At 41.8% G+C, this 14,217-nt stretch overlaps 1 protein-coding gene across 2 annotated transcripts in view; it reads right to left on the bottom strand.

Moving 5' to 3' along the window:
• INPP5A (inositol polyphosphate-5-phosphatase A) overlaps positions 1–14,217 on the bottom strand; it is a 198,450-nt gene that overhangs the window by 174,299 nt on the left and 9,934 nt on the right. For both annotated transcript variants that reach the window (XM_035329692.1, XM_035329691.1), the window contains exon 2: positions 9,869–9,910. In XM_035329692.1, the coding sequence (XP_035185583.1) occupies positions 9,869–9,910 (42 nt within the window). The remainder of the gene's footprint in view (positions 1–9,868; positions 9,911–14,217) is intronic.

The following is a 14,217-nucleotide window of genomic DNA, read 5'->3' as shown; positions in this document are numbered from 1 at the left end:
ATGCCCTCTCCCACATGTATTTTATGGATCTTCATGCACTCCACTTGGACACAAATTGCCGTTAATGAACGAACCATGCTACGCAGCAATCTTGTTTTAAAAACAGGCTGTCATCAGCAAGGACTGAGGACAAAATACAACAGGACCCAATAAAAAGTTCAGCTGAAAAAAAGAGCAAACTTCAGATAGGACAGCTAAAAATACCCAGAGCCCGTGTAGTTTTAACCAACTTGGCACATGCACCTACTTTTCCTTTGATGTATATTTGATATAACTCTGAAAGCCTAAATTAATATTAGCTGATTTTATAGATTTACAAACAATTACAAGAGAAAGCTTCACTGAGAAAGTTTTTCTTCAACTATCTTGTCCAACACCAATCTTGGTGCTGAACGGGACACGCATCTTTTAACATGGTTGTGAACACGCTCTTTCTCAGTACAGCTACGAACACTCAGGAGACAGGTTTTGATTTCCTGAAGTCTGAATGCCTACTTTTCCTTTTAGAAGACCAGTTAGACAGTACTGCCAGGCTCTGGAAAGGCCCTGGAAGCCAAAATCACAGGCGAACCTCTCCAGCGAGTGGTGGGCAATGGCAGGAGGGAGCGGAGCTGACCAGGCTGCCTGGGGGCTCTGCCTGCACAGGCACACATGGCAAAACGAGCGAGCCCGTGCGGCTGCCCCTTTCTTCCCGTGGATAACATGCTGTGAACCAGCCAGCCTCACCCGCAGGACAGGGAGCGAGCTGCGCTTCACAGCCACATTGTGAGTCTGAGGCTGTGCAAGGCAGGACCGCCGCGTTTTTGCTTCAGCTCCTGAGAGCTTGCTGTCCTGCAGAGATGGACACTTCTGCTGTGCTAATTATCTTGCAAGGTGATGTGTCCAATTTACAATCATTATAAAAAGTACACCATCCAGCGAAACACCAAGCGTTTACATAAGCAACAGAAGCGCGACATCCAAAAGCACAAGAGTAGCATTGCCTCATGGGAGCCAGCAGCCCACCATCACAGAGTCCAGTAACAACCAAGGAGTAAACAAAGATCTTTATGAAGTTTCATTGGTTAGTTGATTTTCTTTACTATCTAGGAGATAACTTTTAACTAAACCCAGCCTGTGAAGTCAAACTCCGTAACAGAGCTCGTTTGTGGTCCCTAAACAACATGCAGTCCCAACTCTACACGTGCTCCAAATCAGTGTAGCTCCAAATGTCCAAATCAGTTTATTGCTCCAAATCAGTTTCGGCTTCCAGCTACTGATCTTATCTATTTGGATAGCTCTCCAAAGTTACCATAATTAGAAAACAATTGTGACTATTTAAGCTTGTAAAGCAAACAAATCCAAGTCTAACTGTTTCAAAATAACACATCTAGTAACTGCCTACTGCAAACAAAGCAAAAAATGTACTGTCACGTCACTTGATTCATTTTTAGTGCTACAGTAGTTTGCTTAGTATTAGGATCTCATCTTACAAAGCTAATAAAACTAATAATTGTTAAGGCAAAAGTAAAATAAATGGTTTCAAAGAGGATCTAAGCATCGGCAATTCCACATGCATTAAGGCTGAGTAATAGGGAGCCTTGAGCATGGGATCCTGCAAAGAGAAAACACTGGTAAAATTATTTGCTGGCTACAACAACAACAACAGAAAATATTGAATTCTAGCAATTTCCAGAGTTTGAACTTAGATGCAGGACATGTTTTTGTTCATATTCAAATCCCTGAGAGTCTGAAATCACAGCAGGTAAAATAACAACAAAAATATATACGCCACTTTTTAAAATAAGGAAATGGCATTGGCTTAATAGCAGTGGGAGGCCTTAGTGGCATTCCTTGGAGGTTAAACCACAAAAACATAGCTGAATACCAGCTACATCCTCTCTTATAATAAATACCCTCCAACTATGAGCAAATTGGCTTTGCTTCATTACCTTTTACTAGTTTTCTACTGTGATGAAAGAACAAACAGTACATAATAATGAATAATGAATGCTTCAGAGCTGAAAACTCACAGTTGCCAGAGGTTACAGATCATATAATAGATCACATAAACGCTGAATTTGCATCTACACTAGAACAGTATTTTTAAGAAGTTGGGCATTATTAATTCCTGGATACACAAGAATAGTGTAAAGGAAGCACCAATGAAAAAGTCTTTTGGGGAGATATGGGTAATTGAGTATTATTATAATTACGGGTATCTAATTGGTATAGATATAAAACTGGTCAAAAATATAGGTCACTTTTTCCCATTCCTATTTCTAACCTATGTTGGCGGGGAGAGGCGAGGGGATGGGGCAGAGGAGAGCGGCCCCGCGGTGTTGGTGCCCCAAGCCCGTCTCGGCGCAGGGCAGAGGGCTGCTGGAGCAATGGCAGTCCCGCGGGGCGCTGGGAGAGGATGTGGCACCGCACGCTGCACGGCCATGCAGTAGTGAGGCCAGCCTCTCACAGAAGGGGTAATGTGTGCATGGGGATGAGGGCACTAGTTTCACACCTCGGTCCAAACAAGGCAAACGAGGAACTTGAACCTCTACCTTCGACACCCAGGATCACTTAAAAACCTATTCATGGAGTTAAAGTATCAAACTACAAGCTTTTCTTGTAGTTTACATTTTCTTGTGCACTGTAAAAGATGTAGTCAATTTAGCATCTGTAGTTCTAAAGCATTCAAAGTATTAGCAGTTTCTTTTTATGTTTTTGAACATACAATTTTTACAAGTGTACCATCAAGCAGCAGTCATCCAGAAAATCCAGCTTCTACACAGAAGCATAGACCAGCTTGGGTGGGAAGGGACCTTAAAGATCACCCAGTTTGTTGCCTTCTTTTGGACACTAACAGTTTTGGGCTCCACAATGTAAGAAGGATACAAGTTGTTCAAAGGTTATGCTGCAAGAGATTTGGCAGCAAACTCTCTGCCCTGTTCATGGAGCAGCTGAGTGCCATGCAGTGCTTGAGGCAAAGGATGGCGAGGAGAGCACAGGCACTGAGGGCCCCCAGTGCTGCCCTGCTCCCGTGGCAGGACGGCCGGAGCCGGGCAGGACAGCGAGCGCTCTCGCAGGGGACGGATGGTGCCTTGCTGCTCTTGGCTTGCTAGGGGAGGTAATGGCCGGTGTCTGGCCTGCAGGGGAGAGCTGGTCCCTGCTGCTGCTGCAAGCCAGGGCTCTGCTCTGAGTGCACAGAGCTATATAAAGAAAGAAAAAGAAAGGCTGGGTGAAGGGGTTACCGCTGCATGACCTCAACGCAGATTTGAATATCCACAGCTGAACATTACTACGGGTGTATTATTAGACCACAGCGTGACCACAGCAGAGAAAGTCACTGCCTAGCAATTGCTACTTAATTTTTAATACAGTTTAATAGCATACAGTAAACTAGGGATGGGAAGAAACTGATCTGCAATTACTCATCACACCTGTTCACAACAGGTAAATCCATGACTGGCATTTTGAGTTCTTTACATTTAATGATAACCTAAGTGCCATTCATTAGCAACTCCTGAAAGTAACATAGCAATATGTTATCATCAGCCGGGTAAGCAGCTTTACACTCTCCTCCACCTCTTGTTCAACTGAAGACCTGGAGAAAGGACGCTCGCAGACCTCTCCTCACCCTGCTCGGGCTTGGGGGATGCCTGGGCTGCTCCCCAAGGTGCTCCGAGGGCCTGGGACCACGACGCCTGCAGGTCAGGGGCCCCCAGCCCTGGGACACCTGCGCTCCGGCTGCCCAGCCTCCTGCTCCTGGTGCCTGTCCTCAGTCCCCGCTGCAGGCGGGGCTTTGCTTCCCATTCCGGTGCCTCTCCTTCCCCGCAGCCCCAGCCTGTGGCTTCCACCTCCGTGGTCTTCAAAGGAAAGGCAAAGCACAGCTCTTTAACTGGCCAAAAACTGGGGAGCTTTCAAATCTCTACTCTGAAACCTGCAGGCTGTACAGTTTTGTAAAGAAGCGGTCGCTACCAGCATGTACTTTTTTTTTTTTTTTTTTTTTTTTTTTTTTTTTTTCAGATCAGAAATGAAATAGTTTTCTAGGTCTCGTTTACAGAATAAAGATTTTTTTTTTTCCCCTGGATGTTTCCTCCAAAACTCAGTAAGGCACATACATAGAAATTCTCAGCTTAAGCTAGTAGATTTTGAGTATCAGTGATGACAGCAATATTAGAGAAGAAAAACAGTGAAGTAATTAGTAATCATGGGGGTAGGGTGAAAAATAATGTCAGTTAAACAAGCAGTAATGGTTTTCACTATCAACTTTGGTTCAAGTTCAATCTGCAAGTTACCACAATTTCTATATCCAAGATGAAGAATGAGACTTTCCATAATATGATTATATAATCTATATACATGCCTAGAAAATATTAAATCCTTTTTTCATAATATTCGCAAGGATTATATGCAAACTAATTCTCAGAACAAAATAATGTTTTTAAGGACATTACGGTTAAGTTTTACTGATATGTGCACTGATAACCTAATGCTGAAAAATCAGACATTATTTACATTAAGTCTGTGACTTTAGTCAGTATCAGAAAACTATGCTGCCTGTTTTAACACCAGTTCTACCTGTAACACTGAAAGTTGTTCTAAATCACTTTTTTCCATACGACTACATTTGAAGCAAAGCACTTGACCTATTTTTTGGTCTGAAGTCACAGACAACGCCTAATGTTTCACTCTGACATCGGAGTCCACGCCTTTTCAACCACAAGCACGTCTTTGCTCAGGCAAAGACATTTTCAATGAAGTTAGCTGTGGCCAGCATCTGGAAGAAAGGGACTTAGAAAACAAACCGTTGAGAGAACTGTCAAACTTGGAGTAAACGGACCTGAGATACATCCACCAGAGGGCTGGCATGTCCCCAGCCCAGCATTTTGTCAAAGCCACGGGAAAGCAGGCAGGCTCAGCTGGGCGCAGCAGCCACCGGGCAGGGCACTGCCCCACTGCCCCCGCCTCGTGCAGCACCCAGACCTCGTCGCCGAAGTACGGCAGCTCGAGAAACGTGCCCAATTCTCATTTCAGTTTAGGTCTGCTCCCTGCCACGGCCACAAGAAAGAAGAATCGCAGGAATTGCCATCACCTTCTCCATCCTCACCTCCATTTAAAAACACTAAAAATACAAGCTTGCATGTGATCTCATTTCTGCAGAAAAATCATACCCTCTTTCATGCATTACGATACATATTGAGAATGGCAACATAGCCATTTGAGTCAGCAATGCCACACAGAGAAGAAAGTAGATTTCTGTAATGTCTATGGCTACTAATGGGTATTTAATCATTTCCTTAATCTTGATGGCTTCTTTGCAGAAAGGAGGCGTTGACTACAATAATGAACAAAGAAAAGCTCTAACCTAAGACTGGAAGTCCTGAACCTAGCCCTCTGCCCCCAAATCAAAGCATGTTTTAAATATCAAGCAAAGCACAACCACTCGCTGTCCTTTCCAACTCCAAGGTTCACAAGCAGAAAAGCAAAGTCTCAGCTGGCAACCAGCTCATTTAGCGCTCCTTTTTCCTCCCGTTCAGCTAAAAAGCAAAGTACAGCTTGTACCTTCTCTACTGCAGCAAAAAGAGAGACACAAAAAGAAAAAAAAAATCAGCATGTCCTTTGTCAGCCTCATTAAAGCACTTTCCATTCTCCACCAAAAGAGGGGGGGCTTTTTTTTTTTTTTTTTTTTGAAGCATACAGGAGGTCCTTGAACTTTCAAGGCCAACAACATATAATTTGCAGTCCTAAAATAAGCCACAAAATAGCGGCCAAATTCCTGGCTATGGCTTCACGTGCCCCGCCAGCAGGGCCGCAGGTCCCCGCAGCACTGCGCCACGGCCCCACACCTCGGAGGGAAGCGGCAGAAAACGGGCACAGAGCCGAGCCGGGAAGGCCTGGGGAGCAGGGACGGCGTGACTGCCTCTGACTGACACCATCACAGCGCTGCACATCAGGGACATATCCTGGCCCTCCTGCGCATGCTCACAAATTAGAAAAGTAATCCAGTCATGCTAAGTCAAGAGGCCATAAGATACAAAATTTGACTATAATTATAGCAGAAAAAAATGCTGGTCCGTTTCTCAAGCTACAACATTCCAAGACAAAGTTTTGGAAATTTAGCTTTTGGGGCTGAATTAAAGAAAATTCTCATTTTTCCTAAAGGACAGGTCGACCTTTTCTGCTTCACAGAGGAAAGCTGAAAACACAGACTAAGACTCAGAAGACACAAATCACAAATTCAGATATCTGTGCTCCTTCTGAAGAGTATCATGACTTGAAAATAGATGCTCAGAAGAATCTATACATTCAAAAAACCACCACCTTAATCTACTTTAAGCCAGAGGTGGAAGGCCTGGGCAGGTGAAATCTCTCCTTGAAGCTGCCAGCACATGAGCGTATGTAATTCTTCATGCACTGCCTCAGGTAGGGGAGATGGAGCATGGGGTAAGAGGAGGAACACGGGAGGGGAGGTGACATTCATTTGCTTTACAGGTAATTTAAAATGTGCTAACTTTGACGTTAATATTGTAATCCACAGAAGAGAAGGAACACAGTGTTCCTCAGTCATTTGGGGAATTTTATGATGATATTATGCTTTAATTAGATGATGTACTTTGACCAGTTTGTTAAGCATTAATGGACAGTTGGATGCATTCCTCAGAAGCCTTTTCCTATTCTTAGAATATCCCACTAGTAAAGATGCTGACTTTTTTTTGTGTGTGAAAGCTTACCTAGCCTGGCTTGAAGCCTTCTTGCTGATCTACACATAATGAGAACACGGTACCTACTGCTTATATCACAAGAAGTTCATGAAACCACAAAATGAGTGCCATGTATTCCCCAATGGGAAAATATAGCATAGTGAGAAGGATAAGCAAAGAAATAAGCTAAATTTCCAATTTAGCAATGGGAAACAAGAAAGCAAGCCAGTTTGAGACTGGGGCCATTCCTTTCCTCCGAGCAGCTGGATGTCAAGTACGCCACCTGTTCAGTGCTACTCCGACACACACGGGAACGGCTCCACCACCGCTTCCCTGGGAACATGCCAAGAGCCAATACCCGTAAGGATCTGGAACTGAGTTCAGCTGGACTGCTCCTTCATTTTGTTTTATTTTTCCCTGGGGGAAAATAGCCAATAGTAGTGAACTGGCAGTAGGCTACCCAGTGTTTGACAGTGAAATCAATTTTTATATACAAAGTCGGCTGTCATCCAAAATGCAGATGTCAATTTTACAAGACCAGAGACTCATGCATCCGAGGAAAACAGATCAGACAAAGCAACATTTCTCAGCCGTATCAATTGTGCTGTCAAAGGTAATAAAACGGCATGCTACTTTGAGGGTTACTACATTGTAATTTGTCATTAAAAACACACATGAAATTTAAAATATTTTTCCCATTTGCATTTCTCAGACAAACTGTATAATTTAACAGCATTAGATTTTTCGTGTTAACAATCATATTAACATATTAACAATTCATATTAACAATTTTAGATATTTGTAGAAAAATGACAGAAGTTTAAAGATTTCAGCATGAGACATATAAATGTTATTTTGGTCCTCCACGTGCTACCACATTCTGGGAAATGCATATGGCAAATAATCCATGATAATGCATAGATGGTGACCTGTATCTCCCTTTCCCAGCAATCGAAACGTCTGTTTTTATTTGTTGGAACTTAAAAACAAGCCACAAAAATGCCCCTTCATTAATACGATGACATCTATTCAAAGATGAAGATATTTTCTATTATGGGTTTTTATTTCTAGAAACATTTTTAGAGTGCTTTTTTTTGTGGAGATTATTTTGACTGCTTACAAAAGGACTTCATCCTCAGAAGTTATGCAAACTGTATTGACACAACTACATATGCAAATTGAATTCCTCAGAAGAATGGAAAAAAATTGTGGTCTGTGGTTTATCTGGGTTTTGAGTTTATGAAGAAGTATTAAGAGTCTTTTTGTAAGTCATTTTCCAGTGCTTCTGATGCATCTCAATTTGTAGAGGGCTTCCAGCAAGCATGCACAATACAAAGTTAAAAAAAAAATTCTGAAGTCGTACATTTAATAGGTTGCTAGATAGTCTAGTGTCAGGACTGTGCTGTGCTACTGTTAGTACAAGCATGTTAGTCTCTTCCCTAAAAAGCTTCTTATAACCTATAATTCCACTCCCTACTGCATTCATGAACACAGCATAAACAGCTATCCTACCAAACACATGGATGAAACGAAAAAGGGTTCAAGGCTCCTGGACTGCACTGTTCCTCAAAACAGGCTGAAGACTGCCTGTCTCACTGCTGCTGGTGACAAGCGGAACTGGTAACTTTTTTTTTTTTTTTTAAATATAGCTGTCTCAGATTGCAGATATGGAAGGCGAAGAAATGGAGACGGAGGAAGGACGTAGTGAAACTACTGTAGCTGAGAGATGGGTTCAGGTCTACTGCAGTTACACTTCAGTTGGTCAGAATCCTGGACCTGTCCAGCCATGTGGGAGCATTAATGAATCATTTTCTCCCTATTTTGAACTTATATAAGTGATATTCACTGGAGCAAAGACAGTCCAGTTACACATTAGTGGTCTCTGCTCTGGGATACTAGCAGCTCTCTTTTTCCCCTCCTCTTCCTGTTTTCCACAAAGTATTTGGAGACGTTTCCATAGTGCTCACCCCACTTTAGTAACAAATGAACGTGTACGGAGTCTTGCCAGTAAATATGCAGAAGTAATGTGATGCTACAAATAGACAGTGATCTAAAAAAATATGGGTTTTATCTATTTATATCTACTTTACATTTTTTTTGTAGAAAGGGTCTTTTCTGAAGATGTGAGGAGGTTTTAAATCAGTATTAGCTGAAGAAACCTGCACCATTTGAGCACCACATACATATGGAAGTAATTAAACAACACGGAAGAAGAAAAATAATTAGATTAATCTTTTGTGGAGCTGACAGATAGTGTGGAATATAAGACTGGCTATTTAATTTCAGGCTTTTGTAATTACATTAAACTTGCCAGAAAAAAGCTAACTATACTGTTTTACAGTATTCCAGATTGCATGTACCTTGACCTTGTAAATAATTACAGGATGTTCTGAGTTATTACAAAACAACGATAAAATATCAAAAGTAAAGTTTGCTGTGTATGCTGTAGTTTCACTTTAAAACTTGAACAGCAGAATACTGTTACCTTAACCATTTTTACATAGGAGATTTAAGCATGAATAAAGGAACCTCAAAATCTATCAATTCTGGCAGATACAAATTGTCACGGTGAAACAGCACTTCATAATGCTACACAGAAGGCATGACACCTTGGTGTTCCTTTAGTGCTCATTTTCCATTGCTTACTTGCACATTTCTGCATGAGATCAACAAGTAAAACAAATCTCTACTGTAAAACCAGAATTTGTTAGAGCAGCCTTTATGCTCAAAGGAAAAAAAAGGTTATGTTTTCAACATTTTATAATAATATGGGTTCAAGTTCAGTATTTTCATATTGTCTAAAAATAAAATAAAGGGCAAATAGGAGGGATGATCCAACAAAAAAATGTTAAATTTTAATAAAAACAAATTAGACTGTCACAATTTTTATTTTATTGAATTTACTCAATTACATTCCTTACTTGGGAGACTTAAAAGATCATTTCATGTGAGACTAAAGTAATTTTTATAAAGTGTCAGAGCCTTTTTAGCTAGACAACCGTCAACAAGGAAACGTAATGTCTATACACTATTCACTACTTAGAAAGAAAAAAAGGTACCTACTTTTTAAGACTGGTTTTGACTACAAAATAGTGAGTTCAAACTCACAAAAGCAAAAGATCATTACATTAGTAAACAAGCTACCAAACAAATAAGTATAGCACTTGAAGAGAAAATAAGTTTTACCTTACCTGATAAAACTCCCGAAGCCAATTCTTCTGTAAGTTTTCTGGCTGAAAAACAAAACAGAAAAAAAAAATAAGAATAAGAGTAATGTATTTTTATAATATTACCCCAGTACTTGTCACTTTCCTCAATGCATTCAAGCGAGTAGTTTTTTCCACAGTTAAAGAAAAAAAGGACATTTAAATGTTCCTCCAGGAGCTCTAATGGACAGACTTTTCCTTTTGATTTCTGAGTCTCCTCAGATTTTCACTGAGAAGGTGCATTTTGTGCATGACTTCACTATGTTCATGTACTTACAAGATTATCAAGCAATCAAGCCTGCTGATGTAATACTTATCCAAATATGTGCTTTTAAAGTACATGCTCATTGCCTGGATATCAAAAACTTTATATGAACTGCTGATACCCAGTTTTTGCAATTTGAGGACACAGCTTCGTTGTTACACGGATTTAATTCTAACACTACCGTGCTTTTGCAGGATGTTCAAGCGCATCAGAGCTCCTGTCAGAGATGAGCTGGGAGAAGAGTTCAAGATTGCTACACGAGTTACGAAACCGGAAGAAGCACAAACATAATAAAGCACAAAATTCTGCATTTTTAATAAACATACAGATACAGTTATGAAGGTAGATAGCCGACTTCTACATGCTAAATACAGAAATAGCCATGACATATCATTGAGTTATATTGTCAACAAGATTTGCTAATTTCTGCATCACAGTGGGGAACACAGACCCAAATCAGCTTCTTCTCTTACATAAATAGCAGGAATGCACAATATTTGTTGGAGGCAGCAGAATGTATTACACTGGAAACCAGAGAGATGCCTCATAACTGTTACTAAAGGGAGGATGACACCAGCTGGTCAGAGGCAAACATACTGGCATGAAAATTTCCATTTTGCTCTATTTTCCCATCATATGTGCTATTTTCAAATAGTTGAATGCAACTTTAAACTTATTCATTTATTCTGACTGCTTGTGAGCGAAGCTTCATTCAACAGGTGGCTAAAGAACTGAGTAGCCTTCCCCTGCGCTGACCCAAAAAATACATTTTTTTTTTTTTTTTTTAAAGCTGAGGCGGGGAGAAAGTGCTACTTTTGTCCCCTGCTCTCCATTGCCCCCCTTCTGTTGCTCACTCCTTGATGATTCTGAAATTCAGACTTTACTGGTCAAGAAGGCAAAGTTTTCGCTCCGTAGGAGCGATCCTTTTATCTCGTGATGAACTCTCTCAGCATTCCCTAGGGAAGTTAGCTGCTGGTCTTGGTCCCTGCGAGCTCGGAGGCTGCCAGGGGCTTCTCCCCACCCAGCCAGGGGGCAGGCGGCTAAGCACAAGCACCACAACTCATCTCAGCAGAGGCCTTTGCGCCGTGCCTGAAGCCAACCAGGATGGATCTTGGCCCAAGTTCAGGGACGTCTTAAATTAATAAACATGCAGAACAAAACATCCATGTCTCCCACCCATGCCCTTCCCCTCAACTGAACAACATCACACAAAGCCAGAATAAGGAAGCTGCAGACGCAAATAAAAACTGTAGGCAACGAAGCAAGGGATAAAATATTCCCCCCAGAAGAATGCTGTCTCCTTAACTGCTTGTTTTCACAACTTAACCCTTTTTCTACTCATTTTGAACTTAATGAGTCAACCCAGTGAGTAATAAGTAGGAACTGGCACTTTTATAAAAGGAACAAGAAGAAAACAAACCAGGAGCTGCTGTGATTTCAGGACGGTTTCTAACCTTAAATGATGACGACAGCATGGGATCTACAGGTTTTAATCAGTCCACAAAACAGGTGTCCATGGGGAACTTGCATACGTGCTTTGTATATGATTTGTATATGATCCAAACAAAGAGGCTGAATTCAAGCTATCAAGAAAGCAAGACCTTGGGGATTGTGAAATTTATAATTAAAAATTTTTGGCAGTTATGAAAGCTAGATAAACAAGTCCTGCATTAGACCACAAGCAGACTTCAACACTGCTGTGTGTTTGCTTTCAAAATGGAAAGTATGGTCTTATTTAGTAGGTAATAGGCAATTTTTGTTTAAAAACAAACAAACAGAAAACCAACAAAAAAACACACTCTCCTAACTTCTCTTTACTTTATTTATGCTAGTCACAAGATGCCTCAGGGACCTACTGAGTTCCAAAAGTAATCCAAAATTGACAGAAAACAGTCATTTGTAAAAGCCCATTAAAGAATCCTACTTTTATTTACAGCCTGGATTTACAGAAAGTGACTGACAACTTATCACAACATCCGAAACACCCCAGACCTGAACGTGATATAAACACGCTACAAAGTGCAGGAGTCTCCACTAAGAACCTCACCTACTTTCGGTCTGTCTCTGCTAAGCATAAATCTAAGCTTTTTATTTAGCATGTGTAGAATTTCTAAGTTAAATCAGTTTGCAAATCTGTAAATAACAGGACATGCTCTACAATTTATAGTACCTTTTTTTTTTTATTATTTTCTGTGAGCAGAAAATGCTACCAGTCATGAAATTTAAAGGAAGTTATTCATGCTTCAGGAATCTCAGAAGATAAAAAGCACAACATTATTTCTGCTTTTAAATGCAACTCTGAGTAGCAGAAGCTCCCCATTTGCTCCATGACTAAGTGCCAACACTGTGAGCTTAAACATCAAGACCAGTGAGTACATCCAAGGGACGCCAAGACTGCTGCAGGGCCCTCCAACAGCTCTGCACCTACCGCCCATATGCCAGACGAGACTGTTGTCACGAAATCAGATCAAATATTGAAAAATTGGCTAGACAAACCAAAGCCCAAGCAGCAAAAGCAGTCTCTCAGATGGGCAACCTGCAGAGGCTCATCACCGAGCAAATTGACCCAAAGCTAACACAATTCTAGTTTTTTGTTTGTTTGTTTGTTTGTTTGTTTTGGGGGGGCACTCCAACTCCCCCACCCCACCTTGCCCCAAGACAGCCCCCAAAAGGCACCCTGTGGCCATCTGCCACGTTGGTGCTTGTTGCGGTGCCCCATGCCCTTGCTGCCTCGAGCTCTGCCAGCTTCTCCTCACGCAGCCTCCAGCGCTGCAGGGCCTGACCAGGCCCCGCTTCCCCTTCTAGCCCTGAGGAATAGCTCATCATGCCCTCACCCACCTTGCCCTTCTCCTGCAGTCACTGGCCTGACCACATCCTTGCTTTCTGTTTTTACCACTCCTGTGGTAAAATTCTGTGATCTAGCCCCCAGCCTCCAGCTTCTGCCTAGTCACGTCTGTATAAATTAAATAATTTAGAGTTTTGAAAGACTGGAGATGCAATCAAGTGGAAAGTTCATTTATCTCCCTTTTATTTTTCTGTCTAAAACTAGATACATTACATTTCATGTCTTCCAGACTCTTTGGCCTTCTTCCCATCTTTTCCATACTTTGCCCTTCATAAAATTCTCATTCATTTTGTAATATAACAAATTAATCTTTTCTTTGTCCTCTCTAGTGCAAAATTTCGCCCATTCACTGAAGGACACCATTCACTAACCCAAACTCAGCTTTATCAGCCTTCTCGTTTCTGGCTTCTCCTACTTCCAGTTCTTTGTAAGCAGCTGTTTGCTCTGGGTCCTCTGTTCCCATCCCCACGCAGCCTCATTTCATGCCTTTGGTATCCAGCCAAAGAGCAATGTGCTCAAATGACATCGGGAAGAACAGAAGAAAGATGCCAGAAAAAGACTTACACATCCTTTCAGAAGAAGTTTCTCTTTCCTGAGAACGCAGGGATTTTCTGTCATGCCCTCCCTCCTCACATCACCCCTCGCAGCCCCGGGGCGCAGGCCTGGCGTTACCTGCGCGAGTCCTCGTGGCAGGGGCGCACCGGGACTGCTCGGGGCGGCCTTGTTAACAGAGATTTGCCTGCTTTAAGCATGCCATCCATGAGCTGAGTAGATGTGCACAGACCACCCACTCCAATATACACAAAGCTTGGAAAGTTTGCCTTTATTTCAGGCTGTGCAGCTGTAGCTGAGCCCTACAAGCAGCCCAAAGACTTGGGAGCATGAGCCTGTTTTTACCCTACCATTTCATCTAACTGCACACGTTCTGAATAAACAGAATCACAAATAGAAACCCTACCCCCAAAACCAACCCTGACTTGAGTCTAGACTGCAGAACCATGCAGGATCTATGTTAAAATAGCAGGACACGTACCACGCATGGCCACTCCCTTCACTTAAAAGCCATTCTGACCTTTTCCTGGAATTCAGAATCCCACTAAGGCTTCTTTTCACGCTGACTTTCCATTTGAAGTCTATTTGTGTCATACTGGTTACTGTATTGGTCAGACTTATAAGGAAAAGTAGTAGGCTGTCAAACACATGGATACCACATGAGTTGCTAAT

Source organism: Oxyura jamaicensis, chromosome 6, assembly GCF_011077185.1.
Source record: "Oxyura jamaicensis isolate SHBP4307 breed ruddy duck chromosome 6, BPBGC_Ojam_1.0, whole genome shotgun sequence".
Lineage (NCBI taxonomy): Eukaryota > Metazoa > Chordata > Aves > Anseriformes > Anatidae > Oxyura > Oxyura jamaicensis.
The sequence above is the reverse complement of the archived record's forward strand: the minus strand, read 5'-3'. Positions and strand labels throughout refer to the sequence as shown.